The sequence below is a fragment of the Orcinus orca genome, chromosome 3 (assembly GCF_937001465.1).
Source record: "Orcinus orca chromosome 3, mOrcOrc1.1, whole genome shotgun sequence".
In the NCBI taxonomy this organism is placed as follows: Eukaryota; Metazoa; Chordata; class Mammalia; order Artiodactyla; family Delphinidae; genus Orcinus; species Orcinus orca.
This window is the reverse complement of record NC_064561.1, coordinates 6,744,671-6,772,462: the sequence shown is the minus strand read 5'-3', so window position 1 is coordinate 6,772,462 and position 27,792 is coordinate 6,744,671. Positions and strand designations below refer to the sequence as shown.

At 52.1% G+C, this 27,792-nt stretch overlaps 2 protein-coding genes across 2 annotated transcripts; both read right to left on the bottom strand.

Annotated features, from left to right (window-relative positions):
• LOC101269737 (complement C3) lies at positions 1-21,833 on the bottom strand. The gene is made up of 30 exons (XM_033401043.2): positions 21,731-21,833; positions 21,356-21,565; positions 20,898-21,059; positions 20,371-20,500; positions 18,804-18,881; positions 17,233-17,430; positions 16,939-17,050; positions 16,535-16,620; positions 16,292-16,431; positions 15,685-15,891; positions 14,960-15,011; positions 14,696-14,782; positions 14,347-14,550; positions 13,162-13,237; positions 12,765-12,933; positions 9,748-9,843; positions 9,434-9,587; positions 8,398-8,570; positions 8,062-8,220; positions 6,795-6,854; positions 5,690-5,780; positions 4,015-4,060; positions 2,861-2,948; positions 2,454-2,540; positions 2,127-2,232; positions 1,578-1,667; positions 1,078-1,161; positions 909-998; positions 664-799; positions 1-236 (listed from the first exon to the last, which is right to left on the bottom strand). The coding sequence occupies exons 2-30, from the start codon at positions 21,470-21,472 to the stop codon at positions 104-106; spliced, it is 3,411 nt and encodes a 1,136-aa protein (XP_033256934.2). The 5' UTR covers positions 21,473-21,565; positions 21,731-21,833; the 3' UTR covers positions 1-103.
• On the bottom strand, positions 21,707-27,792 carry LOC125963820 (complement C3-like). Its single transcript, XM_049707319.1, has 12 exons — positions 27,635-27,792; positions 27,311-27,518; positions 25,654-25,828; positions 25,396-25,466; positions 25,209-25,297; positions 25,044-25,126; positions 24,730-24,817; positions 23,524-23,626; positions 23,264-23,384; positions 22,884-22,999; positions 22,031-22,171; positions 21,707-21,940 (listed from the first exon to the last, which is right to left on the bottom strand). The coding sequence occupies exons 1-12, from the start codon at positions 27,703-27,705 to the stop codon at positions 21,707-21,709; spliced, it is 1,500 nt and encodes a 499-aa protein (XP_049563276.1). The 5' UTR covers positions 27,706-27,792.

Sequence of the window (27,792 nt, the reverse complement as noted above, 5' to 3'; positions counted from 1 at the left end):
TGGAGTTTGAGTATGATATTCCTTGCTCTTTATTTGCGGTGAAGCCCAGGGACCTGGGCATGCTTGGAGACAACCCCCTGAGAGCAGCAGAGGCCTCAGGGTCTCAGGACTCGCAGCCATGGGTGCGCATATATTCTGAAAACCCCTCCAGCTGGTCCAGCAACTCCTTCTTGCCCACTGCCCCATCCACTGGCCAGTGCATGAGGAACGTCTCCTTGCCCAGGACATGGGTGTATCTGTGGGCAAGAGGTGGCCAGGATGGTGAGGAGAGCCGGGTGCCTTGAAGGTGTGGAGACCTTTCTGACTTGCCCCTCTGCCCTGCCTGACAGACTCTCAGAGCCACAGCTTATAGCGTCCACTCCACCAGGCCATCTCAGGTCCCCCCACCTCTAGCCCATACTGCTGGGGATTAGAAAATGCTCCCCTTCCTCTGACTCGTTCCTGCCCTCTGTTGGAAATTTACAACTACATTTACAACATCTCCTTATGAATGGTGTTCCCTGGAGTTGTGCAGTGCACAGCCTGCACCTCCATTCAGGGCAGCTCTGAAACCCAAGACTCGTGTTGACAGGTGCAGTAGAAACTTTGACACCAAGGACTGGACTGGGGTAGGGAAGGGGGCCCAGGCCTGAGTCCCCAGGGCAGCAGGAGCCCCCCACGCACTCAGATTTGACTCTCCACAGGTCTGATGTCTGGCCCATGATGAGGTATGTCTCGTGTTCTTGCAGCCCCAGGGAGTCATGGCAGGTGGCGTGAGTGACGAATTTCTTCATGGTGAGGGGCTTGGCAGAGTCCGTGCCTGGAGGAGAGGAGAACCAGTGTGTGAGCTTGCATAGGCCTGGCCCTCCTCTGCGTTGGGACCCCTGGGGTAGGCCCCCACGCCCCCTCCTCTGCCACCTTGGACATACCACTCTTGATGATGGCTTGGAGCTGCATGTTGTAGTAGATGTAGGGGCTGGAGGCGGAGGTCTCCACAGACTCCAGCCTGGCCTTGTACACTGGGGGAGGGGTCCAGGAGGGTGTCATGTTGGTGTCCAGCCTGCAGGTGGGCCGCCCCCTGCCCCTCCCCACACTCACCAAAGTCCACGCCAACCTCACAGGCTGCTGCCTGGAGCTGCTCCTGCTGCAGATGGTCGCTGTCCTTTGGGGATGGGCACTGTTCTGGAAGGTTGGGGGAGGGGGGCGGCTGTTCTAGCTGCACTGGCGCAGGGGCCTTCCTCCCATCTGACCGCCATCCGGCCCCAGGCGGCAGCCGCTGGCTCTCTGGGTCTGGCCTTTCCGATCTGTAGGGTGCTCTCTCCTCCTCTGTCTCTCCGTTTGGTCTCTTTCTTTTCTGCTTCTCTCATCTGAGTGTCCCTCCGTGTCTGTGTCTCTGATTCGCCTGATCTTTGGCTGTGCCTGAGTGTATGTGTCATTCTCTGTCTCCTTTTCTCTGTCTCTCTTTGTCTCTGTCTTGCTATCTCTCTGTCTCTCTCTCTCTCTGCCTAAACTCAGCCCAGAAGGCGCCCAGGAAGTGATGAAAAGCTCTTGAACCCCTAGCCTGGCAGTCCCAGCCCTCCGTAGCCCCATGACCTCACCCTCGGCACATCTGCACACGTCTCTGTGGCAGATCTTCCTCAAGGAAGCGTGCTCTGTGGGCAGGTTGTAGAAGGAGCTGCACCTCTGGGCTGTGAGAAGAGGCGAGTGACCGGGGTTGGCTTGGGCCAGTGCTCCTGGGGGCTGGGTGCACGTCTGGCTCCGCCCCCAGCAGGCCCCGCCCCACCTGACCTGCCCAGCCACCCCCTTAACAGGTCCCTCCTCTTTAAAGAGCCTGCCCACTTCTTGCCCACCCTTACCCAGCGGGCCACGCCAAGTCCCTTCTCAGCTCTGCCACACCCGCTTCCAGGCCCCCCTTCCACCCGGGGCCACTTTAACCACCAAGGAAGGCCACGCCCCTCGTCACCACGCCCCTTTGGTCCCTTCCGGCGCCCTCTTAGCCACCCCTCCCACGGAGGCAAGGACCCCCTCTGCCACGCCCCATTCCCCCTTTTGGCCCCGCCCCTCACCCCTCCCTTTTTTTCTGGCCCAGTCCTTCTCAGGCCCTGTACCCTCCCGGGATAGCCCTCCACCCCAAGGCCCCTGCTCACAAGGCTCGTAGTAGTCGTAGACCATGACCTGGGCAGCCTGCAGGAACTCCGCCTGCAGCATCCTGTGGACGCGGAAGCCCAGCACCGTGTCTACCTCGTGGGAGAGCTGGAGAAGGGAAGTCCTGTCTGAGCTGATCAGGGCCACGGAGCATGGAGTACTGACCACAGGGCCTTGCCCATAACCACTGACCGCGTGGCCCTGAATACTGAGGAGCTGACTTCAGAGGGCATGGCTCTCGGACAACACTGACCAGGGTGCCGATTGTGGTTTCTCCGCCCATCCGGCTGCCCACGGACCTCTGGCAGAGGACACCTGGCCTTCCTCACCTTCTCCAGGTAGAGGACAACAGTGCTGTCGCTGGAGGTCGTCTTGGTCTCATACTGGAAGGCGTACCTCTCCACGTCGCTCGTGAGCTGGGGCAGAGGGTGAGGAATGCGCGTTGGCAGAGATCCTCCAAGGCACCCAGCCCCGGGAGCTCCAGTTAGTGTGAAGCAACTCTCAGAGCTCCCGGCCCTTGTCCAGTCAGCCCCACTGTTGGGGAAACTGAGGCACAATCAGGGCAAGAATTTAGCTAAGGTCATACAGGGAGTCCCCCAGAAGTGACCATGGCCGCTGACCTTGGGGCAGGGACTGTGAGGCATTACCCTGGGGGTCTTGACCCAGGTAGATGCTGTTCTGCGCCCACTCGGGGAATGTGGGATGTTGCCAGGGCAATCCCCGCCCTGCTCATCACCTGTTTGAGGTCATCCTGGTTGGGGTAGAAGCCGGTGAGCAGGGAGACCTCCATGATGGTCATTGTGGCCTCTCGATGACCCTGGTACCTGGGGATTTCACAGCACCAGTCTCTTCCCACTGTCCCCTTACCCCTCTCCCACGCTCCCACTGTCATCACCTCTCGCCTGGACAAGGGCAGTAGCCTTCTCCTGTGTCTGCCTGTCGCTCCTCTGCCCCCAAGAGGATACAGCTTTAGCAAACAGAAATCTGGTATGTTGCCTCCTTGCTTAACTTCCTTGCTTTACCAAAACACCTGGCCTCATCCTTTCACTTCACCTCCTTCCCCTCTGGCCTCTGATTGATTGCTCTGAAGTGTCAGTCTCTTGCCTGCCACTGGACCTTGGCACATGCTGTTCTCTCAGCCTGGAATTCTTCCTCCCTCTTTGCCCTGAAAAATCCTGTCACCTTTGCAATTTCAGCTGATGCATCACCCCCTCTGGGAAGCCTTCCCCAGCCGGCACACCAGATCATTCTCTAATTTGCCCTCCTGTGGCTCCGTGGACCTCTCCTTTGCCACATTTAATCACGGTTGTCATTTTGCCTTGACTCTGGGTGATTATTCGGTTATTGTTTGTCTCCCCTGATAGTCTGTGAGCTCCACCAGGCAGGGAGGAGCTGCCTTTGCTCACAGTTGTGCCCCCAGCTCCTAGAACAGAGCCTGGCACCAATTAGGTGCTCAATACATTAAAAAAAAAAATCTGGGACAGACCTGGGTGAGGGTATTTGGGAGACAGAGCCAGACTGGGGTGGGGGCTGGAATGTCTGGAGAAGATGAAGAGAGGGGAGAGTCATGGGGTTCAGAGCTAGCCCTGGGCATCTGGGTCATGGTGCATGTTCACTGTGCAGGAGCCCGCCTTTCTGGGACAGGGAAAGCTGGGGGGCAGGGTTGGGGTAGCAGGATGGTAGATAAGCATGGAAGGGTGGGGTAGGGGGCAGAAAGAGGGACAGGCAGGGGAGGGCAGGAGGAGAGGTAGGGATGAGGGGGCAGGCATGGAGAGGCAAGTGTGGCTGGTTCCCTCCCTCCACTCAGTACATAGCGAGAGCTGCTAAGGAGTCTGGATTCCAGGAAGTGGGTCCTTCCTCCTGCCCAGTCCACGATCCTGATGACCTGACCTTGTTTCCATCCGGAGCTGAAAGGTCGCTTCCCCCTTTTTATTATCTGCAGAGAGAAGGCAGGAATTTAGAGGCTGGGTGACACAGCCTCTGGAGCCAGCTTCCTGGGTTCAAATCCTGGCTCTGCTATGACTTTGAGCAAGTTGTTTAACCTCTCTGTGCTTTGGTTTCCTAAACTGTAAATGGGGATCATAATATTCCCAACCCAGCTGGTTAATTTTAAGTGAGTTAATACAAGTAAAGCATCTAACATAATGCCTGATTAGTGCTTGATAGCTGCCAGTTATTATTACTATAGTATTACTACCATTATCATATTACTGCTACTACAACAATTAAGAAATGGGGTCCAAACCAAAGTCTTGGTCACTTTTAGTCCCTAAAAGTCTTGGGACTGGTGAGACTTGTTTCCCCCTACCCTGACAGTGAGCTCCCAGTGGCAAAGTCCTGTCTCTTCCTTCTTGGTACCCCAGACTGGAAACTCTGGAATCCATTTCTTTTTGTTTGTTTGTTTTGTTTTGTTTTGGAATCCATTTCTGATCATCTCCACAGCCCCTTCCCTGGTCCGGCCCCATCATTTCCTGCAGGACCAGTGCAGTCACCTCTTCCTTGGTCTCCCAGCTCCCACCTGTGCCCTCTATAGTCTGTTTCCCCCACAGCGGCCAGAGGGAGCCTGTGCGAACCTGTGCTAGGTCATGTCCCTGTTCTAGTCAGAACCCTCTCTGGTTCCTATTTCACTCCAAGCAAACGCTAGAGTCCTCACCATGGCTTGTAAGTCCCTGCCCCATCTGCCCCATCACCTCTCCAACTCTTCCAACGAAAAATCTACCCCTTGCTCCTCTGTAGCCACACTGGCCTCCCTGCTGTTGCTCAAACCAGGTGAGTTCATTCTTGCCTCAGGCCCTTTGCACCTGCTGTTCCGTCTGCCTGGAATGCTCTTCCCTCAGATCCTTCCTGGCTCACTCTCTCACTTCTTTCATGTTTCATCTCAAATGCCACCTCCTCAGAGAGCTTCCCCTGGACTTCCTCCAAGTCTGTAGCACCTTTTCCTGCTTTATTTTATATGGTACTTATCATCACCTGCTATTATGCTTCATATTTATATTTTACAATGCAGATTCACTTATGTTATAAATAAATAACAATAAAAGTATAATATACTGTTATTGTATTGTTTGCGTCCTTCTACTAGAATGTGGGCTCCAGGAGAAGACGGGATAGTTTTCTTGTTCATGCCTACGTTCCCAGGGCCAAGAAACAGGGTGCAGCACCTAGTAAATGCTCAAAGAATATTTGTTGGGGAAGGGTAAGCTGGGACGAAGTGAGAGAGTGGCATGGACATATATACACTACCAAATGTAAAATAGGTAGCTAGTGGGAAGCAGCCGCATAGCACAGTGAGATCAGCTCGGTGCTTTGTGTCCACCTAGAGGGGTGAGATAAGGAGGGTGGGAGGGAGACGCAGGAAGGAGGAGATATGGGGATATATGTATAGCTGATTCACTTTGTTATACAGCAGAAACTAACACACCATTGTAAAGCAATTATACTCCAATAAAGATGTTAGAAAAATATTTGTTGAATGGCTGAATAAAGCAATAGAGATACTTACTGAATGATAGCTAAAATAAAGTAATAAAAAAGAAGAGCTGGGTATCCCTGAGTCCAGGCTCACCTTTCGGGGCTGTGTGAAGAGTCACATTCAGGTGGTACAGGTTGCAGGTGTCCTCCCAGGACTCTGGAGACCTGTGGTACATGGTCAGGATCTGTCGGAGGGGGAGGTGTCAGAGCCCATCCACACTAACTCCTTTCCTCCTTGCTTCAGTTCCTGCCTGCCCAGCTCTCTGCCCCATGGGGAATTCACAGCGAGGTCTTTCCCGTTCAATCCATGTGTTCAGTGGCCAGAACACCCTATATAGTCTAGGCAGGCCAGCTCTGTAATAGAACTTCCCGCAGTGTTGGCAATAGTCTCTAACTGTGCTGTATGTGTGGCAACCACTAGACACGTGGCTTTTTTTTTTTTTTTTTGGTTGTGCCGTGCAGCATGCGGGATCTTAGTTCCCCGACCAGGGATTGAACCCATGCCCCCTGCGATGGAAGCAGGGAGTCTTAACCACTGGACCGCCAGGGAAGTCTGCACATGTGGCTATCGAGCACTTGAAATGTGACTAGTTCGACCGAGGAACTGAATTTCTTATTTTATGTAAGTTAAAATTAGCTGAAGTTTAAGGTGGAGTGTGACTTGCCTGAGGTCACACAACAAAGACAGGGATTCAACTGTGGCTCTATTGCCTGAAACATGAGAGCAGCTACCTTGAATTTGGTGACAAAGAAGGCTGTCCTCCTGGGTCATAGGGCATAGGGCCAGACGATGTATTGGAGCGTTCAGATATTGGGGGAAGGGTGGGGTTGTTCTCTGGGTTTTGAGAGGCACTCTGGTGGGAGAGTCTTTCTTTTAGGGGGCAAGGAAAGAGACCCCTTCGGGGATTCCACATAGGAGGGGCAGAGGGGTCCAAAGATCTCTGGCCTCTGTCTTCCCTGACTCTTGACTTACTGAAAGTGAAAACCTCTATTTCCCCACCCGTCACATGGAGCCCATATTTTTACCAGGTTCTCAGGGGGGTTTTGAGGTGTCCTTAGATTGATGCCTAACAAAGGGTTGTGTCCTAAATGGTAGCTAAGGTTATTGCTTATTTCAATCTTGTTTTGGAGTCTATATTTGCCTCTATTTCCACCAACTGGGGGAGCCCTGGGCTCTCGCTAAGGAACACAAGACCTACCGAGATGGTGCCTCTTCCACTGCCGCTGGCTTTGATCTCTAGGTCATCCTGGGCAGAGAACTGAAAAGAGAGGGGAGAAGGATTTGAGGGGAGAAGAAGCAGCAAAACATGGCTTACACGCAGTGGGGATGGAGAGGAAAGAATGCACGGGCACTGGGGCCTCAGTTATTTCCCTAACTTGGCCTCTAGTGACTCTCCCACCTCTCTTCATGAAGATAGTTTTACTTTTCCTTCTTTTTTTAAAAAACTATTTATTTATTTATTATTTATTTATTTAGGCTGCACCAGGTCCCTCATGCGTGAGGGATCTAGTTCCCTGACCAGGGATCAAACCCGGGCCGCCTACATTGGGACCGCGGAGTCTTACCCACTGGACCACCAGAGAAGTCCCTGCATCTGCTCTTGTTTCCCTCATTCATTCTTCCCTCATCGGCCAGAGCAAACTTTTACAAATTCACATGCAATCACATCACCCCTGCTCAAATCCCATTGCTGTTCTTAGAACACTCTTGCCTCAGTGCCTTTGCACTTGCTGTTTGTTCTGCCTAGATATCCACAAGGATCACATCTGCCTTTCCCTAAGGTCTTTGCTCAAATATTACCTTCTTGGTGAGACCTTCCCTACCCAGCCTAATTACAACTCCTTGATGTTCCCACCCCCTCCCTGCTTAATTCTTTCCCATAGCACTTGCCGTCATTTAACACATTACATATTCTACTTATTCACATCGCTCTTTTGTCTATCCCCACTTAAATATAAAATTCTACAGGGACAGTGACTTTTTTTTTCTGTCTTGTTCATGGCCATATTCCCAGAACCTAGAACAGTGTCTGACACACAGTAAGTGCTCAAAAAGGATGATTGAATACTTGAAGGTGACTATCACCTCCTTCATGGAGTAAGGTCATGGAGATTACCTTACTCCCCATACCCAGGTTATTATGTCCTTTACACTTATTTCATTCCCCTGTGTTCTGAAAGCTTAAAGTGGAATGTAGAATTATATTTATTGTCTTAATTTCTTTCTAGAATGTAAGTGTTTTGAGAATAGGGACCACAGATGTTTCATAATGTAACCCAGGAGAATGCTTGGCACACAGTAGGTGCTCAGGAAATGTTTGTGGAATGAATGAACCAATACATTGATAGTATAGCCAATGGTGATTGGATAATATTGGTGAGGGGAGATTTCCAGGGACAAGACTCTTGGTCTCATCTCCAGTGCAACTTCCGTGTGGACTTCCCAGCTGCCCCTTAGCTCCATACCTTTGCTGACCGCAGCTGGTAGGCATTGTTCTCATCGATGAGCCATTCCATATTCAAGGCTCTCTTGGGGGCTCTGATCTGGACGCGGAGATCCTGGACACCGTCGAAGGGGACAGCTTCACGGAAGCGTGTGAGGGCCTCTATGGCCACGACCGTGGTCTGGGTGTTGGGATGGGGGCCTCGGATCAGCACCACTGACAGCGCACCGGAGCCCCGTGGGGCACGAGCACCACGGACAGCTCCTTCCGGCGGGCCAGTAATGTCAGCACCTCTGCTAGCGACCCCCCCTCCCCCCTCCCCCTTCCCCCTCCCCCCAGTTTCCGAGGCTCCAGTCACCTGGGTGGACTGGAAGCCTCCTCCCAGCTCCCGTTTCTCCAGTAGCCACTTGGCGATGGCGTGCGTCTCATTGTGCCGACCCAGCTCCAGCTTCTGCATCAGCGCATAGGCCGTGGCCTCAATGGTGTAGAGGGAGTCCGTGTCCAGGTCGTCCACTGGCCAATGGGTTTTGTCTAGAAGATGGATGCCCGCCTTGTCACGCAGATCTGGGCCCACCTACCTAAACCTGCCCTCTCCTCGTGTCATATTGCCCAGTTTTTCTCATCTGCTATTTTATTGAGCACCTACTTTATGTGCAAATCTTTGCTGAGGAGACGTATGGACATTGCATTTTTCAGAACCACTCTAGGAGACAGGGACACTATTTAGAGTTGGGGAAATTGAGGTTCAAAGAAGCCCCTCCACATTCCTCTCGGTCCCACTGCAAGTGAGTTTTTCTACCTCCACTCCTCTTGACTTGGGGAATGGAGAGGATAGGATCAGGACCCTCAGGGATGGGATAGCGCAGGCCATGGGAAGCAAACCCCTCTCAGTTACCTATGTTTTATGACCTTCTTTCCATTCTCGAACATACCAAGCACTTTCCCACTTCAGAGCATTTGCACGTGCCATTCCTTCTGCTGGGAATATCCTTGGCCTTTCACGTAGGTGAGCGTTCTCATCTTTCATTCCAGCTGAGGGGTCCCCTTTTCACAGAGGCCTTCCCAGTTCTCCAGTCTATACTCCCCTCCCCTCATCATCGCTCCCACCCACCTTGTATGTTATTATCTCAGCGCCTGTCTCAATTAGTAATTCTCTTTTGATCTGTTTGTCTTCCACCTGCCTCCCCCAGGAACGCTGGGGACTTTTGAGGGCGGGGACCACATCAGTCTTGTTCACCTTGGTTTCTCAGGGTCTGAGCTCAAGGGTGGGCACACCATAGGTGCTCATAAATGAAGAATCACATTTTGCTGGATTTGAGATCATACAATCCCCCTCTCTCTGCCCCCGTGACTGTGGTTAACACATAGTTGGTTGAAAAGTGGCCCACACCAACCCTGGCTGGCAACGCTGTCCAGGCGGTCGTTGGCTCGGGGGCTCCTGGTGAGGGCCAGAGCATAGGAGACTATGGCTACGGCAAAGGTTGTCTGAATGTGGGGGAGTTTTTTCTCCAGGAAGTCACTGGCTTGCTTCATGCTGGCAGCCAAGTTCTAGAAAGTCAAGAGAAGAGGCTAGAGGGAGGTGATCAGAGGAAAGGGGTCTGGGAGTTAGAAGGGAGGAAAGCAGTAAGAAGGACATGAGGGCAGGTGAGCCCCCTGTGTGCAGGGGGTGTGGCACCCTGCAGACCCTGCCCTCGTCTTTGGGTCCTACCGGTATCTTCTGGTTGCACAACTCCTTCCCCTCATTCAGAGCGATCAGGACGAGAGCTGTGAGGGATACATTTGCCTCCGAGCCTCGGTAGCCACCCTGTGGGGATGCAGAACCACAGCCATAATCTCTTTACCATCTTGGAGACACCTTCCCCAATCTCTCCTGACTGACCTTGAAAAGCTCCCAGGTGCTCAGCTCTGGGCTGGATGATGCTGAAAGCAGGATGAGGAAAGGGGTAGAGGAAGAGGACCTATCTTGAGATTTGCCTGTGTGGGGTCTGCTTTACTATAAGAAAAGTTGACAGCCGTGGAGGGTGCTGTGCTAAGCTCTCTATGCTAGCTCAAAACATTCTTGCAGCAGCTCCATTCTCCTGATGAGCAAACTGAGGGTCAGAGGGTGAAGTGTCCCCATTGCTAGTAAATGACCGAGAAGGTTCAAACTCCTCTTGAGTCTCCCAAGTTCCACCCTCAATCCCTGTACTGGACTGAATACTTTTCCCCCAAATTCTTGTCCACCCAGAACCTCAGAGTGTGATCTTATTAGGAAATAGGGTCTTTGTAGATGTAATGAGCTAAGTTAAGAATAGGTTATACTGGATTAGGGGGACCCTGTATCCAATGACTCGTGTCCATATAAGAAGGCACACACAGAAGGAAGAAAGCCATATGAAGATGGAGGCAGAGATTGGAGTGATGTGGCTGTAAGCCAAGGGATGCCGAGGATTGCCAGGAACCGCCAAGCTAGAAGAGGCAAGGCAGGATTCCCGCCCCATGCCCCAACGAGCCTTCAGAAGGAGCATGGCCCTGCCGAGACCTTCAGCTTGGACTTTTAGTCTCTAGAACTGGAACCAAAAAAATAGATTTCTGTTGTTTTAAGCCACCCAGTTTGTGGTACTTTGTTACAGCAGCCCTAGGAAACTAATACATACCCCAAAGTCTCTTCTTCTCACAGTGGCCAATGAAGCCTGTGAACTCTTGAATCAGTTTACATCCATCCTCTGCTCAGAACCTTCTGTGGCTCCCACCTCACTTGGAGGAAAAGCTCAAGTCCTCCCTTTGGCCCACAAGGCCCTGCACACTCTGTCCCATCACCTCCCTGCCCTCCCCTCCTCCCTCTCTCTCCTCGCTCACTCTGTTCCAGCCACACTGGGCTCCTCACTGTTCCTCCAAAATATTGGGCACATTCCAGTCTCAGGACCTTTGCACATGCTCCTCCCTTTGCTTAGGACACTCTCTCCTTAGTTATCCACAGGACTTGCTCCCTCGCCTCTCCAGTTCTGTATAAATATCATCTCCTCAGGAAGCCTTCCAAAATGTCAGCCTTCCCATCTTGATCCCCCTTTCCCTGCATTTTTCCCGTCTCACTTACAACATGCCACATCACTTATGTCTCTGTTGTGCTAATTGCCTGTCTGTCCTCCACTAGAATGTCTGCCCCATGAGGACAGGGATTTTTGTCTGTTTTGTTTGCCCTGAGCCCCCAGTGCTTAAAGCAGTGCCTGGCACATTATAGGTGCCTGATAAATGTTCGTTGGTGGAAAGAAACTCAGATCTGTGAGCCTGTCTTACTGTGACTGTGTTTGTAACTCCTCTAGGTACCGCCTTCCTGTACCACGTAGGGCTTTCACTCACACAGCCCTCCCTTCTTTTGGGGGTGCATTCTGTCTTCGCTGGTTCATTCATCCATCCAGAGTTTCATTCAGCATCACTTGCTGACTATGATGAACCAGACCTGCTTTTCTCCCTGGAGGACTCACAGTGTAGGAAAAGCAAACCCTAACCAGACTATTGCAAAGCCCCACAGGCTTCAGGACCTGGCGTCTTTCCGCTTTCCCAGGCCTCGGGATGGATCACCTCTTTGCCATCTTTGGGCTCTGATGACACTGGTCTCTTTTCCCCGTCCTCAAACATGCCAGAGCCTCAGGGCCTTTGCACATGCTGTTCCCTTTGCCTGGAGCTCTGTTTTCCATTCTTTCCTCCGCTGTCTCCTATTCCTTTTTCAAGTTGCTGCTTTACCGTCACTTCTGCCTGTAGGCTACCCCTGACACCCCCAGCGCTGGGCATGGCCCCTATTAAATCCTATCTCCTGCTTTTCTCTCCCATGGAACTCGGCGCAATTGTGACTTAAACAATCACTAGTTATAATTATTTGGTGAACTTCTGTCTGCCCCCCACTACCCAGCTTGTCAGTTCTATAAGCAGGGGCTGTCACTGTCTTGTTTACCTCTGTGTCTCCCCTCTCCCCAGCACAAGGCCTGGCACACAGCAGTCGCTGGATGAATGTTTGTTGAATGAGTGAATAAATCACATCCCTAACGTGATAGGTGCACAGGACAGGGCTGGTATTCGGGGAAGACTTAGGGGAGGTGGTGTCCAATCTAAATCTAACGAGAAAACATACTTTGGCTAGGTTCAGGGGAAAAAAGGTATGAGGTGTGACTATACCATGCAGAGAGAGCAGCCTAAGCAAAGATACGGAGGTGAGTTGGAAGGACCTGTGAGCAGGGAGTATTGAGGGGTGAGACTTGGGAGGAGATACAGAAGAGAAGGACATAGTAGAGAGATACCATTGTAGGTGACTGTGTTTGTCTGTAGGTGACTGCCACAGAAGGTGTCTGAGCAGGGGAGAGACCTCCCAGGCTGTTTGAAAGCTGTTTCTGGAGGCTGGTGTGGAGGAACAATTGGTAGGGATGGGTGTGTTGGCTGGCGGAACACGGAGGACTCAGACCCAGAGAGAGGTGGGCCAGGACTGGCAACTCCTTGAAGTAGGGGTGGGGGGATAGGTCCCAGATGTGCCCAGCCTCCCCACATTGTAACAGTTGTGCCCAGCCTCCCCGCATTGTAACAGAGTGCAGCACGGTCCAGAGCAGGGAGATGTGATGCTTGGTGCCGGACCTCAGCTCTTTCCTGTTCTCATTCTACCTGGGAACACGTCAGGGGGCTGAAATTCCCCTCCCAGTGTGCAGAGCCCTTGGGTTTTGTTTGAATGGCTCAGGCGGTGGGGGGGGGGGTGGGCACCTTCATGGACCCCATGACCACAGGGCTTTCCTCCAAGAAGCTCCCGTCCTTCGCCTGCCTCTGGGTGATGATCCAGTTGGCAATGGTGCAGAGAGACTCAGGGTTGAACGCCCCCATTGTCATGGTAGGGTAGGCCAGGGCGAAGACCCGGAATACGTAACTCGTGAGCCTGTTGGAAGGGAGACGGGGTGGGTGATGGCTGGCAATAGTCACCAAGGGGGTTCTAGGACAGGGGCGTCTACACTATGGAGAAGTCTACCCCAGAGACCACGGCAACTTGGAATGCTGCTGGCTTACAGGCTGCCTGCCCCAAGACCCCTCAGTGGGGATACTTCTGGGGTCATCAAGCCCCAGGCTGGTCCCTCAGGCTTCCTCCTACCAGGGTCCTCATCCTTACCAGGTGCTTCCTGGGTTTCCCTTGCTGGTGTGGTAGGTGCTATCTGCGCTCCGGTGGGTCAGCATCCGGCTGTACCCTGGGAAAACAGGTGGATGGGAATTTACCGGGAGAGTTGGTGCTTGGGTGTGGCTGTGAAGGGGGGGGTTAGTTACCAGGCATAATCTGGGGGGGCAGGGTGTGGGTGGGACTTAGGGGTGCATCATATCTAGATGTAACCTGGAGGAGGGGACTGGTCCAGGTGCCTTAAGGAGGGAGCTGCAGGGCCCAGGTGTAAATGAAGGTCACGGCCACATGTGACAGTGGGAGCCAGGGTACAGCTGTATCTGGGGGTAAACTGGGAAACTGTGCCATTGGGGTGTGACTGGGAATTACTGCTAGGAGGGATCATGGACGGCGAAACCCAGGAAAGGGCGCATCCTGAGGGGCCACTACCTGGGTGTTTTCTTGGGGGTTGTCTCTTGGCTGTAAACTCGAGATGTCAGTGTGTCTGTGTAGTCAAAACGTTACTCCTGGGTGTATTTTGGAGGAGGTACCTCTTGGGTGGATTCTGAGCATTGCTGCTTGGGTATTACCTGGAGGTTTACTGTTTGGGTTTAACACTGGGGATGATAGTGTCTGGGTGTTACTTGGATGGAGAGCTGGTGTCTGTGTGTAACCAGGGAGACGGGGTCAGCGTCCAAACTAACTGGAGGGTCTCTGTCAGGGTGTCACCGGGGTGTGTATCTATGGTTGTTACCTGGGGGGTTTGGATGTAACCTGGGAAGGTATTAGCATTCAGGTGTAACCGGAGGGCCACCACCTGGGATTATTCTGGAGTTTTCCCGCCTGGATGTTCCCTGGGGGTGTAGCCCAGGGCGTGGAACTGATTGGCTATAACCTGGGACAATGTCTGGATATAACATAACCTGGGAGGTTGCTGCTTTGGGGTTAACCAGGGTGTCTGTTATGAGACTTGTAGCCTGGGAGAGGGGTCAGGGTGAAGGAATAATGTGGGGGTCACAATTGGGGGTCACCTGGGGGACTTGGTGTCAGGTTGTCATCGGGGAGAAGTCAGAGTTTGGGTGCTATTGTCTGGGAAGGTCCAGTGGGGTACCCCAGGGGTACCTCAGCCACCCTCCCCAAGAGTCCCAGACACCCTCATCCCAGGGAGGTCCTTGGAGGTCCCAGGAGGGGATCCACTCTCACCGCTGACAATGTTCTTCATCACCTGCTCCCTGAGCTCTACCCCAACCTTGTTCCACTGGCCTGTGCTATCCAAATAGCGTGCCAGGATGATCACGGGTGCCAGGGAGCTCAGCGTCTGTTCGGGGCAGCCAGTGGGGACCCTCAGCAGCCGCCTTGTTTCTTTGGGTGTCAGGCTGCCCAGGATGGTCTCTCCAAGGATGTCACCTGTCAGGGGGGCATGGTCTAAGTTACCATGGCTCCCCGATGGGGACCATAGGTCCCCCCAGCCCCTCCTGACCCTGTGCCCAGGCAGGCTCTGGAGGAACCGGCCCCTCCTCAGCCCCCGCAGGAGCCAGCTCTGTCTAGGCACCTTGAATGCTGACAAACACTTCTGCCTCTGTGTTGGGCATCTTGTTCAAAAAGTCCTGTTTTGGCACCAGCTCCATCTGGGTGTGACCTGAGCAGGCACAACCTTGTGTGACAAGCGGGTTCTGGGACTGGGGAGGTCAGGGTTCGACTGCAGACTCTGGGAGAATCTCAGACTGCCCCCCTGACCAGATCCCCTCATTTCAGCCCCTCCCTCCACTGGCGCATGGTTCCAGGATCCCACGTGCTCCCTGAAGACCCCACAAACCTTGGGGGTTCAGGAGGATGCTATGGGATATTTGCTGTATCTGACCCCCTGCCTGTAGGATGCAATGAGAAGAAAGTGAAAAACAATAGTCATAATGACAGTCATAATGACAGTAAGAGGAAGTATTGCTTAGCTATAAAGAGCACAGACTCTGGGACCCAGATATCTGGGTTCAAATCCCAGCTCTTTTGCTTCCTAGCTGCATGACCTTGGGCAAATTACTTCACCCCCTCTGTGTCTCAGTTTTCTCATCCATAAAGGGGAGAGTACAGTAGTTCCGACCTCATAGAGTTGTTCTGAGGGTGCAGTGAGTTAATATTCTTAAAGTGCTATATCCTAAGTGCTAAAAAATGTGTTTGTTAAGTAAATGAAGTATTACTGATGGGTCATGCACTGGTCTTGTGTAATTTTCACAGCTCTCTGATTACTCGTGGGTATGAGGATTATTCCCATCCTGCAAATGAGGAAACAGAGGCTCAGAGAAGTTAAGTAACTTGCCCAAGGTCACACAGAAGAGACAAGGTTTGAACCCAAGCCTGATTCCAAAGGCCCGAAGCGGGGACTCTGTGATTGAGTTTTCAAATCATTGTCTCGCACCTCACTCCTGTCCTGGAGGCCTGTTCATTGATCTTGGGCCCACCTGCCCCTCCCGTGATCACACAGCCTGGAGCTCAGGAGAAGCCCCACTCGCTGCACTGGCAGCAAGGGCTGGGGGTGCCTATTACCTGGACCAGGAGTGTCTTCCTCACGTGGTCCTGGACCCCAAAGCCCATGACCTTGACCTCCACATCCACTTTGCCTGTTTCAAGTGGGAGAAGCACGAAAGGCACCATCTTGGAGGAGGTGGGGGGCACGACAACCACCTGGCGGGAAGGGGCTCCTGGCTTTGCCGCACTGCACAGTGGCTCCTTGTGGGGGAACTCCACTCGGACCTGGGGCAGGGTGGGCAGTGAGAGGGTTCTGATGCATGAGGAGGCCCAGGACCCAAGAGTCACAGTCTCCTCCCTGCCCCCACCCTGAGAATCCTGAGTAGGTGACAGTGTAGCATAATGATTGAGAGTCAAGACCCTGCCTGGGTTCAAACCCCTTCTGTCACTTAGGTGCTATGTGATCTCAGGAAAGCCATGCAAGTTTCCTTATCTCCAAACCAAGAACAGTCATAGCAACCATCTCCTGGGGTTATTGTGAGGCTTAATGGGAAAATGTCTTAGAAACTTTTTCAAAAAGGCTGCCACTTCACTGGCTCCTTCGAATAATGGACACACTCCATCCCCCTTATAAAACACACTGACAGACATTTTTGGGGGGAGAGGGGAAGGCTGGGGGCTTCACCTTGACCGGGTGGACCCTGAAATTGTACAGCACAGCTTGGATCTGGACCTGCTCGTTCCTGATCACGGAGAAGGGCAACTTAAGGTCCACAAAGAATGATTTCATAACTGTCAGCTCAAAGGGGTCAGAGACGCAAAGACCTAGAACCAGGAGGGCGCTTGACGTTAAGCAGAGGCCAACTGCCCTGGGGCTGGCCAGGGCCACTGTGCTCCTATTCCTTCAGCGCTGGGCTTGTGGGGTCACCTTGTCCAGCCTTGACACTGACGGCCACAAACTTCCATGTGGTGATGGAATCTGGCACGGTCACACGGGTGCTGTAGTGCGAGATGCTGCAGAACGTGCAGGGTAGGGGGAAGGGAACATAAGTGAGTCTGTGCTGCCTGGACAGAGCCTCTGATCGAGGGTTACTGTCTTGGGCTTACCATCACTATGAAAGGGTCAGTGGGTCACCCAATTAGAGAAATTATCACGAGAGGGACATCATTTGGGGGGACCCACTGGGATCTTTATCCCCATCCAGGAAGTTTCCTGTCATGGGACAATGCTGAGAGCTCAATGTCACTCCTGGGGGCATTGGCCATGATGGATGGCCCCTGATGCATGGATGGGCCGGGGACCAGAGGCTGGCATGGGGGCCATAGTCCTACCCCGATTCACTTTTGGGCAGAGTAATCTTCTTCCAGAACCAACTTTCAGGGAACAAGCTCCGGACAGGCTGGTCCTCCTGGAAGATGTCATCAAAGTCCTCGTCTTCATCCACTGTAGGGAGGAGATGTGGGGCAGGGTTTCTTTTGCATGTCTCCCATGACCCACCAGACTCTTCAGTGGGGTCCTCCCACCTCATCCCTCCATGGCACATGTCACCCCTTGACCTGTCCATGACACTCCATGTCCCTCAGTGGAGCCCCCCGACCCTGTGCCTCCTGCCGTGGCCCCCTCACTTGTCCCCAGAAGCAGCTGCTCCTCTCGGGCCTCCCGACGCAGGGCCTCAGACACATGGCAGCAGCTCAGGAAAGCGGCGATGCAGACTGGTCCATAGCGGACATGATGGGTCCTCTCCACACACGATAGTCCCACTGGGCTCTCCCGGAGCCCAGCCTCACAGCACTTTCGCTCCAGCTCTGTCTCGAACTTGTTCACTGCAGGCCAGAGTTAGTGGGACAGAGGAGGGGCTGGGTAGGACCTGAGGAAGCAGGGACCCATCCACCTCAACGCCATGTACACCTGACCTCTGTTTAGCCATATCTCTGGCAATGCTGTCCCTAGAACTTTGCCTGTATCTTTCCCCTGAAGCTTCACATTGAACTCATATGATGAGTTCTGATGAGGAAGCTGAGGTACAGAGAGGTCAATTCACTGGCCCAGGGTCACACAGCTCACAAGTGGCAGAGCTGGGACTGGAATTGATGCTGCTGCTTCTGCTACTTCTTCTCCTTCTCCTTCGTTTGGGACAGGGATTGGCAATGCCATGTTTATTTATTGAAGCTGGGATTTTGACTCCTGGTTTTCGTTGTGTGTTTTAAAAAAATGAAAACACAAAACTTGCTGTAGAGCATGATGTCAAGTTGAATGCTTCTAAATTAGCGAACCGAAGGAATGCACTTAAATATAAAAAATATTATAGCAATTTAATAATCTTATTGTCTACCATATAACATGATGAGAACATCTATAGTTAAGTGATTGTTACCATAAATAAAATAACAGCTTATATTATGTACTGTTCTCAGAAGGTTAGCATGATTTTCGATATTGAAATTAGAGTTAGGGTTTTATCTCAATTTTTATTAGATTTCACTTATTTTCCCTTTATTTAGATCCACAAAGTCATTAGTGCTGCTTAAAAAGACTGACAAATCTAATATTCATAGAATCCATGCTTCTAACAAAACCCAGTACTGCCTCTCATCTTCCTTGAACTCTAGGCTTCTTGGTCCCGTCCACACCCTGGTCTTGGTCTACATATTATCCATCTCCCCTTTCATCTACCTTCCTTCTGGTATCACGGAAGCTAGACATCTAAAAACTACATTTCCCAGACTCCCTTGCTGCTAGGGTCCTGGATGGGATGAGAGTCTGCCACCCAGACGCTCTTGTATAGAATTTGGAAAGTGGAAGAGAGGCAGAGACCATTTTCCCTGCAACGGTGGTAGCTGATGGGTGGGCTCCAGTCTATGTGTTTTTGTAACAGGCAAAATTCTGTGTTTCACCATCTACCTGCCAGCTTCATGAGAGATATTGGCAGAGTTTCCTGAGATTTCATGCATTGAAACCTAGATTTCATGCATTGTAAGAACTACAATGGAGTGATCTTGAGTCTCAGCAAGCAGCCTTCCAACTTCCACTCCTAAAGTTCAGCTAATGATTTTGAAAGCACCAGACTCACATCATGAAATCACCTCCCCTCCCCGTCCCCTGACTGGAGTACCTAGAGTGGTTTCAGTTTTCTGTTCTAAGCCCTGATGAATACAGGTTAGGGAGCCAGGAGGGCACATCCAGCTTTAGCTCTGACCTGCATTCCTCTTGGTCTCCAGGCTCTTCAGGGAGCGGCGGTGACGGCTGGGAGATGGGCTCTGGGGGCAGTGCCAGTCTGGGGATCAGAGGGAAGAATGAGAGAACAAGTGTCAAGATCATTATCAACATCCTTTATGCATCACCTCACTTTATCCCACAGCCTCTTCGTAGTCAAGATTTGCCACTTAAAAGTTGTGCAGGGCTTCCCTGGTGGTGCAATGTTCAAGAACCCGCCTGCCAGTGCAGGGGACACGGGTTCAAGCTCTGGTCCGGGAAGATCCCACATGCCGCGGAGCACCTAAGCCCGTGCGCCACAACTACTGAGCCTGTGCTCTAGAGCCCGCGAGCCACAACTACTGAGCCCATGTGCCACAACTACTGAAGCCCGTGCACCTAGAGCCCATGCTCTGCAACAAGCCGCCGCAATGAGAAGCCCGCGCACCGCAACAAAGAGTAGCCCCCGCTCGCCACAACTAGAGAAAGCCCGCGCGTAGCAACGAAGACCCAATGCAGCCAAAAATAAACAAATGAAATAAATTTATTTTAAAAAAAAGTTGTGCAATCTTCAGCAAGTCACTTAACCTCTCTGGGTTTTAATTTCTCCAGCTATGTAAAATGGAATAATCATAGTTCTATCTATGAGATAATGCATATAAAAGTTCTTAGCACAGGGTCCAGCTTGTAGTAAATAGAAATTGTTATTTTAAAAAATATATTTATTTATTTGGCTGCGCCAGGTCTTAGTTGCAGCACTCAGGATCTTCATTGCAGCATGTGGGGTCTTTTAGTTGTGGCATGTGGGATCTTTTATTTGTGGCATGAGGGATCTTTAGTTGCAGCATGCGAACTTTTAGTTGCGGCATGTAGGATCTAGTTCCCTTACCAGGGATTGAGCCCAGGCCCCCTGCATTGGGAGTGTGGAGTCTTAGCCACTGGACCAGCAGGGAAGTCCCAGAAATTGTTATTAATAACACTATTTATAGCTGAAAGAAGACCCTCCTAGTTGTCCCCAAAATATCCATTCTCCCCTATCGTTTGGGGCAACTAAACTTCCATCTTTTATGTATCACTCAGAATGAAGACTACATTTCCCAGTCTCCTTTGTGCCTAGATAGGGCCATGTGACTGAGTTCTGGCCAATGAGATGAGAGAGAAGTGTACTAGTCTTTCCACTTCCCTTCATCCTGGTGCCTGGCAGGAGGTCCTGGTGAGACTTCATCTTGGAATATGGCAGAGCCGCAAGCTAGAAGGAGCCTGAGTCCCAGGACGACCTCTGGACTGTTACTGAGCAAGAGGTAAACTTCTACCTGTTTAAGCTACTGTTAATTTGTATCCCTGATACACATGGCCAAAACTACATCTTAATTAGCACACAGTAAGTTACTTCTATTATTACGTACATTTTATGGAGAGATAAACGGGGAATCAGAGAGGAAATATGACCGGCCTATGGTAAGTGGCAGGGTCCTAGATTTTAGCTCATCTGTTTCACACCAAAGTCCATGTTCCTAACCACTAGATAGCACTTCCCCCACCCCTGCCGTCTTCCTGCCCCCCTCATGTACCTGAGTTTGCCAAAGTGTCCATGCCTGTGCTCATCTTCATGTCCAATCCAGCATCTTTGACCACAGCAAGTCTGTCTTTCCCACTGCCTGCTGTGCAGCCAATGTCATGTTCCTCCACCGTATCCCAGACCTGAGGGTCAAGAGAGGAACCTGGGGCTTCCCTGGTGGCGCAGTGGTTGAGAGTCCGCCTGCCGATGCAGGGGACACGGGTTCGTGTCCCGGTCCGGGAAGATCCCACGTGCCGCGGAGCGGCTGGGCCCGTGAGCCATGGCCGCTGAGCCTGTGCGGCCGGAGCCTGTGCTCCGCGATGGGAGAGACCACAACAGTGAGAGGCCCGCGTACCGCAAAAAAAAAAATTCACATAATCCCCCATTTACTGAGCCCTTACTACCTGCCAATCTCTACGCTGTGCACAGGCTCCTTGAATCCTTGCAACCACTGATGTTGTTCATTTAATAGGTGAAGAAACTGAGGCTCCAGCTAGAATCTCCAGGCAATCTTTGGGTCCAAAGCCCACATGTTCTTACCTTCTTCTGTGTGAGCTTGTGTTTGCTGTTCAAGATATAGACAGCCTTGTCCACGGCCACCAGCCCCACTGTGGCCTCTGCATCACCTGTCACCTTCAATTCCACCTGGCTGCTGGGCTGTACAGGCTGGAGGTATCCTTCATTCTTCATGCCAACCTTCAGCTAAGCAAGGAAAAAGAGATGTCAGTATAAGAGGCTCATAGGTCACCAAGGGGCTTCCCCAAGTCCATTTTCAAGTTCATGCTCCCTCGGCTCTGATGGAGCATCTGGGAACTCCACCAGGCCAATCTCAACTCTACACATTTACTTGCATCTTCTCGACCTCTTAAGTTGAGGTTTTAAGGCCACATCATTTCTCCTTCCTCTCCTCTGCCTCTAGACTGAGAGCCCTTGAATTTGTACAGACCATCTCCCAAGCATTATGATGGTGGTGTACAACTTCAAGGAGTTTGACTCACCTTCTCTTTGCATTTGTCATTCACAGCAATCCAAATGGAATCAGCCACCAGTTCAGGGTCCTGCCCTGTTCCCCTTGGCAGTAAATAAAAGGCCAGGATGCGGAAGGAAGGAAGCATCTCTGAAGTCACGTCAATAATGGCTGACGTGTAGACACTCCCATGACTTTTTAACTGATGTTTGGCATACACGATCTGGCCCTTACTCAGGACCTTGGAGACAAGGGAGACTGTGGATGAGAAGGGATGAGAACCAGCCCTTCCCCTAGGCTATCCCAGCCCACAAGGGAGCCCCCTAGTCCCTTTCCTTCAGCCCCTATAGGTCTGAGTCCATCCCAGATGGCTCCCACCAGCTCAAGTCCTGGCCTGACCCCTCACCAGGATGGTGAAGTGAGTGATCCAGTCCTTGGCTGCAGGATTTTGATGCTTTGTGTTGAGACTCAGCTGGATGTTGCTGCCAACCTCTGTGCTCAACGTCTTCACCTCAATGTGCAGGAAGTTCCCTGACCCATCCTGGGTTGCGTAAGGCCAAGCCGTCATCCTGGCTGAAGCCTGCTCCTCTGGCTGGAGAGGTGCATCAGTTTCCACCTGGGGAGCATGATGGGCAAGTAAATCCCTAATAACCCTTCCAGCTCACACAGTCCCAGCCCCACTATCCCTGCCCCATAAGGTTGGTACCAGGATAGGGAGCTCCTTCAGATCTCCGTTGGTGTTGATGGTCAGAGTGGCCACCCCACTGGATGAGGTATGTACTTTGTGGTTTTGGCAGCGGACGAGGACTTTGGAGGCTGGGGACCCATCAGGATTTGAGACGAAGACCTGCGGTGGAATCTGGCATGAGATCATGGACAGGCCTGGGGGTGGCCTGGTGTAAGAGGTGGGAACTGGGAATGCAATCTGGATAGGACTGCCTTGTACAGCTGTACAGGTTGTGCACTGAGCAACACCAGGGGCACCTCTCATTTAGAGCCTATGAGTGGAGCCCCTAGAGTTTTGCAGAGTACAACCGTATGTGGCAGCCCTGGGTGTTGGTGTACCGGGGGGTAAGGGTGGGGGGAACTGAGGGTGAAAAGGGTAGGAGAAGATGTGGAGGGCTTGGGGAAAACTTGGAGTAGGATTGGCACCAAAGGATGTCTCCAGCTTTTCTAATGCTTATCAGACATTTCAAAGTGTCTCCAGCTTTTCTAACGCTTATCAAGACTTTTCAAAGTCACCCCGAATGAATGTATGTAAAAAGAGCATGCTTTCTGGGCAAATGTAGCCTTAAGATAAACTTCTAAGCATCACTTTCCAGCCTGACTGTGATCCCTGACACCCCCAAAGAGAAATTCTGGAGCCATCACTGTGCTTTGGGGGGACCTGGTTAAGACTTGAGGGAACCTTGGGATTGGTCTGGAGGCATGATGGACTCAGCTCTCAGACAAATGAGCTCTGGGAGGCAGGTGAAACCTGTGTGGGTTTTTGTCTCCTGGGAAGGTCTGTTTCAGGGAGGGGCCCAGAGTCCCTGCGTGGAGTGAACCCAGACCCTGACCCTAAAGTGGAATGGCATCCCTGGCTTGAAATACTGGGGTGTCCTGGTGAACTTGATGTTGTATGGGCTCTGGACAATCTTCACCCCGGAGGTCTTGGCCTGGACCATCTCACCCCCTGGAGAGACAGGAGGATCGTTAAGTTCTGCGGCAGAGGTTCAGTTTCCTGGGGAAAGAGCAGGCTGGTATGGGAGGCCCATCTTGGTGAAGGTAGAAAAAGACAGTAACACGATTTCAGTTCCTCCCAGCCCTTCCAGCATTTCCCCATTTCTCTGATGAGGAAACTGAGGCAGGAGGTGGCCCAAGGTCACATGGGTGGAGTGTCTGGGTTGGGAAATGACAGTGTCCTGACCTCAGCCAGGGCCCTGGGTGAGGGTGGCACCTGTGGAGAAGACAGTGACGTTGACAAAGATTGAGGCCCCAATGAAGTCCTCTTCCGGGCCTTGGAATGTGGCCATCAGTGTGCCCTTCTGGAGGGAGACGTGGCCGAGGCCTTCAAAGATCTGCTCTCAGTGCAAGAGAGAGGAGGGGAGATGGTTTCTTGGGAAATGGGCGATAGCAGAGGAAGGGGAGGTGGGGAAGGGGGAAAGAAGGGGGAGGAGGTGGGGAAGGAGAGACAGGGGAGGGGTGGGTCTCAGTCACCTCCACCTTCTGCAGGGAGCTTTGGATGGGGATCCGATGGGAGTCCTGCTTCACCCCAAAGATGGCCAGAGCGTGTCCATCCACTGGCTTGTTGAATATATATCTGGGGGATGGACAGCCATCTCACTGGCTCTGAAGCACCCACACAACCTCATGTATCTGCAGAGACAGCCTGTGTAATCTCATGGGGCTGCAGAAATGGCTGTAACACTTTGGGAGGGGCGGAAGTGGCCCTTGGTAACTTAGATGTTTCCATTACTGACCAACACAAGCCTGGGAGGTGACAAATATGTCCCTTAAGGCCTTGTTGGGTTGCAGATGAAGCCTGTGCAACCTCACAAGATGGTAGAGGTAGGCTGTACAGCCATATGGAGCCACAGAGAAATCTGAACAAGGACTTCACTGGTGGCGCAGTGGTTAAGAATCCCCCAGCCAACGCAGGGGACACAGGTTTGATTCCACATGCCGTGGAGCAACTAAGCCCGTGCGCCACAACTACTGAAGTCTGCATGCCTAGAGCCTGTGCTCTGCAACAAGAGAAGCCACCGCGATGAGAAGCCCACGCACCACAACGAAGAGTAACCCTTGCTCGATGCAACTAGAGAAAGCCCGCACGCAGCAATGAAGACCCAACGCAGACAAAAAAAAAAGAAAAGAAAAGAAAGAAAGAAATCTGAACAGCCCCTGGGATGGCAAGGATGACCTATGAAGCCTCGTGAGGCAGTCTAGGTGACCTGTATAGCATGATAGAGCTGCAGAAATGTTCTGTATAATGGCAAGAAGTGGCAGACATGGCCCTTACAACCCTAGGTGGACAATATGGCCCGTACAGCCTTGTAAAGTTGTGGGGATGGTCTGTAAATTCCATAAGGCAACATATGTGACATTTGCAATTTCATAGAACTTCAGAGATGGTCTGGACAACCTCACAAGATGGCAAAGGTGCCTATGCAACCTCGTGGACCTTCAGAGATGGTCCAAACCATGAGAGGTCGTATAACTCCATTAGGTAGATAAGGTGGCCTGTACAACCCCAGAGACCTGAAGGGATGGTCTGCATAACCTCACGGGACAAGATTGTGTCATGGGTGGCAGAGAGTGCCTCTGCTATACCCTAAGAGCTACAGAAGTGGTTCATTTCTCTCTACCCATTCAGTTTCTTGGCATTTCTGGTCCTCTGGCCAGGCTGGGGGTAAAGGAACTCACCGGGCCTGGATATTCACACCCAGAGCCTCATCGTTGAGGTAGAAGAAAGTCTTGTTTGGTGTCAGCTGGACCTCAAAAGATGGGAGCGCTGGGTGCAGTAAAGAGAGAGTCACCCTCAGCGTTTCACTGTCGCCCCCCCACATCCCCTCCCTGCCCCACTCGCTCCTTCCTCAGTGATTCTGGCAGCCCCCAAGGGCTGGAACACATAGTCGTCAGGCCCCGGCACACAGCAGGTGCACCGTGAGACCTCCTTTGCATTTCCAGCCCCGGTCCTGGCGAGATCCACCTTGCCCACCCTGGCACACCCTTCTCACCAAACTCCTTCACTTCAAAGGTTGCCTTGAACTTCTGCTTGGGTGCACTTTGGTATCTGGCTTCGATGCTCCAGGTCCCAAGACTGAGGCACAGAGAGTTAGGAGAGATGGAGCCTGAGAAGGAGAACCTCCCTCCCTCCACCCCTAGGGTTCCCAACAGGGCACCTGATGAGCTCTGGGAGGTGGAAGGAGTTTGCGAAGACACTGTCCCTGGCCAGGAAATCCTGGCTGATGACAGTGATCCCCTCTGGGTTCTGCGGGGATACAGGGGGTGGTTGGTTCATACCCCAGGCCGTCAGCATGTGATATAACCCCAGTGTCTGGGATCCACCCTCCCCTCGGGAGAGATCACCTTGATGTCCAGAGTGAATGTCCTGGGCACAGGATCCATCCTGTGGTTCACAGTGTACACCCGGTATTGAACTGGAGGAGGAGGGAAGGCTCTGAGCACGGGATAGAGTTTGGAGGGGGGTGGGTGTAGTCATTAGGATCTTGGGCAGTGGGGGGACCTTGGACAGAAGGACACCCTGGTAGGTGGAACATGTGGGCATGGGGGAAACTGGGGATGAGAGTCAGCGCCTGCCCCAGGCCAAGTGCCTGGGGGCTGTACCCAATTGCTCAGGAGTGTAGATGGTCTTGTCTGTCTGGATGAAGATGTAGCCAGCGTGGGGAGCCACCAGCACCAGCTTCTCCATTAATGCGGAGGCCGAGGTGGGTGCCCAGGTTGCCTGGATGATGACATACTGCGTTCCTGGTTGTGGCGGGTAGACCAGGCTCTCGGGAATCTGGGGAGAGATGCCCACACTCCTCAGGGCCTGCTGGGGTCTCCATCCCTGGGGGCAAAGCCCTGGACCAGATCTTGGAGAAGCAATTGAATGGGAGCTCTCTGGTTCTGCCCTTGGGAGCAAGGCCCCCACGTGTGCCGCCCAGGTTGCTGCTGAACAAGGGTATCCAGCCTAGCGCGGGGTGGGGGGGTTGGGGGTGGAGGGGGGGATGCGATCCCGTTTAGGCTCAGTTTCCCAGAGTACCAGCAGAGGGCGCCTTTTATTAATTCGCACAGAGACGTTATACGGACTAATCAAGGCCTTTCTCGGAGCCCAGACCTACGGAACTTTGAGTTTCTAAATGGATAGGACATGCAAATTGGTATATATAGAATGCATAAACAACAAGGTCCTACTGTATACCACAGGGAACTGTATTCAGTATCCTGTGATAAACCATAAGGGTAAAGAATAAGAAAAAGAACAGATGAATGGATAAAGAAGATGTGGCACATATATACAATGGAATATTACTCAGCCATAAAATGGAACGAAGCTGAGTTATTTGTAGTGAGGTGGACGCACCTAGAGTCTGTCATACAGAGTGAAGTAAGTCAGAAAGAGAAAAATAAATACCGTATGCTAACACATATATGTAGAATCTAAAAAAAAAAAAAAAGTTCTGAAGAACCTAGGGGCAGGATAGGAAATAAAGACACAGACGTAGAGAATGGACTTGAGGACACGGGGAGGGTGAAGGGTAAGCTGGGACGAAGTGAGAGAGTGGCATGGACATATATACACTACCAAACGTAAAATAGATAGCTAGTGGGAAGCAGCCGCATAGCACAGGGAGATCAGCTCGGTGCTTTGTGTCCACCTGGAGGGGTGGGATAGGGAGGGTGGGAGGGAGATGCAAGAGGGAGGGGATATGGGGATATATGTATATGTATAGCTGATTCACTTTGTTATAAAGCAGAAACTAACACACTATTGTAAAGCAATTATACTCCAATAAAGATGTTAAAAAAATGAATAAGAATGTATATGTATGTATAACTGACTCACTTTGCTGTACAGCAGAAATTAACACAACACTGTAAATCAACTATACTTCAATTTAAAAAAATGGATAAGACATAAGAGAAGCAGTAACTATATCCAGGCCTTGCATCTCTCTTTTTTTTTAAAAAAGATTTTTTTTTTGATGTGGATCATTTTCAAAGACCTTACTGAACCTACTACAATACTACTTCTGTTTTATGTTTTGTTTTTTTGGATGTGAGACATGTGGGATCCTAGTTCCCTGACCAGGGATCGAACCTGCACCCCATCCAATAGAAGGTGAAGTCCCAACCACTGGACTGCCAGGGAAGTCCCACAGGCCCTGCATCTCTTCTCCAGTGTGCCGCTTGGGAAGTCCCTCTAGAGTCTGCCCCTCTCTATCCTTGCTGCTGACCCAGAGATTCCCTTTATGGCCACCCAACCCGGCCTGTCACCCACCGTCACTGGTGCCTGGTCCATAAAGTGGTTTTCTGGTGAGAGAACGAGCTGAACCCTAGCCACTGGCATCTTCTTCATGGGGAAATCCCACACGGTGAGGTTCACCTTGAGGGTCCTGGTGAGGGGCTCTCTGGAGTCCGAGTGAGCCTGCACGTGGATGTTCTCCGGGCTGCCGACCCGCAGGACCCGGGGGGTCACCAGGATGTACCTGTCAGCAGACAAACATGGGGGCACAGGGGGACTCAAGAGGTGGAAGTGATGGACGGGGGTCACATGCAGGGAATCATAGAGATGGCAGATGTCCCCTCAGTTCTCCAGACTCACAGCGGCTCAGCATGGGCAACGGGGCTCCCCAGGAGGAGTAGAATCAATCCTAGGAGCCAGGGCACATCCATGGCGGTGGGAGGACAATGTAGGGCCACAGGCCACAGATGCCTGTCCTCTTGTCCACCCCAGGTCTGGTCTGTTTGCCTTGGCTTACC

Excerpts from the sequence above, each read along its gene's own strand:
- LOC101269737 (XM_033401043.2), bottom strand. The coding sequence starts at position 21,472 with ATGCTTCCTTCCTTCCGCATCCTGGCCTTTTATTTACTGCCAAGGGGA. Across the intron at positions 18,882-20,370 it reads GGACACTTTGGCAAACTCAG|ACTGGCACTGCCCCCAGAGC; the intron begins GTACATGAGGGG and ends TCTGATCCCCAG. Across the intron at positions 800-908 it reads CCAAGCCATCATCAAGAGTG|GCACGGACTCTGCCAAGCCC; the intron begins GTATGTCCAAGG and ends CCTCTCCTCCAG.
- LOC125963820 (XM_049707319.1), bottom strand. The coding sequence starts at position 27,705 with ATGGATGTGCCCTGGCTCCTAGGATTGATTCTACTCCTCCTGGGGAGC. Across the intron at positions 22,172-22,883 it reads GGATGCCATTCCACTTTAGG|GTCTTCGTCTCAAATCCTGA; the intron begins GTCAGGGTCTGG and ends ATTCCACCGCAG. Across the intron at positions 21,941-22,030 it reads TGAAGGAGCTCCCTATCCTG|GTGGAAACTGATGCACCTCT; the intron begins GTACCAACCTTA and ends CATGCTCCCCAG.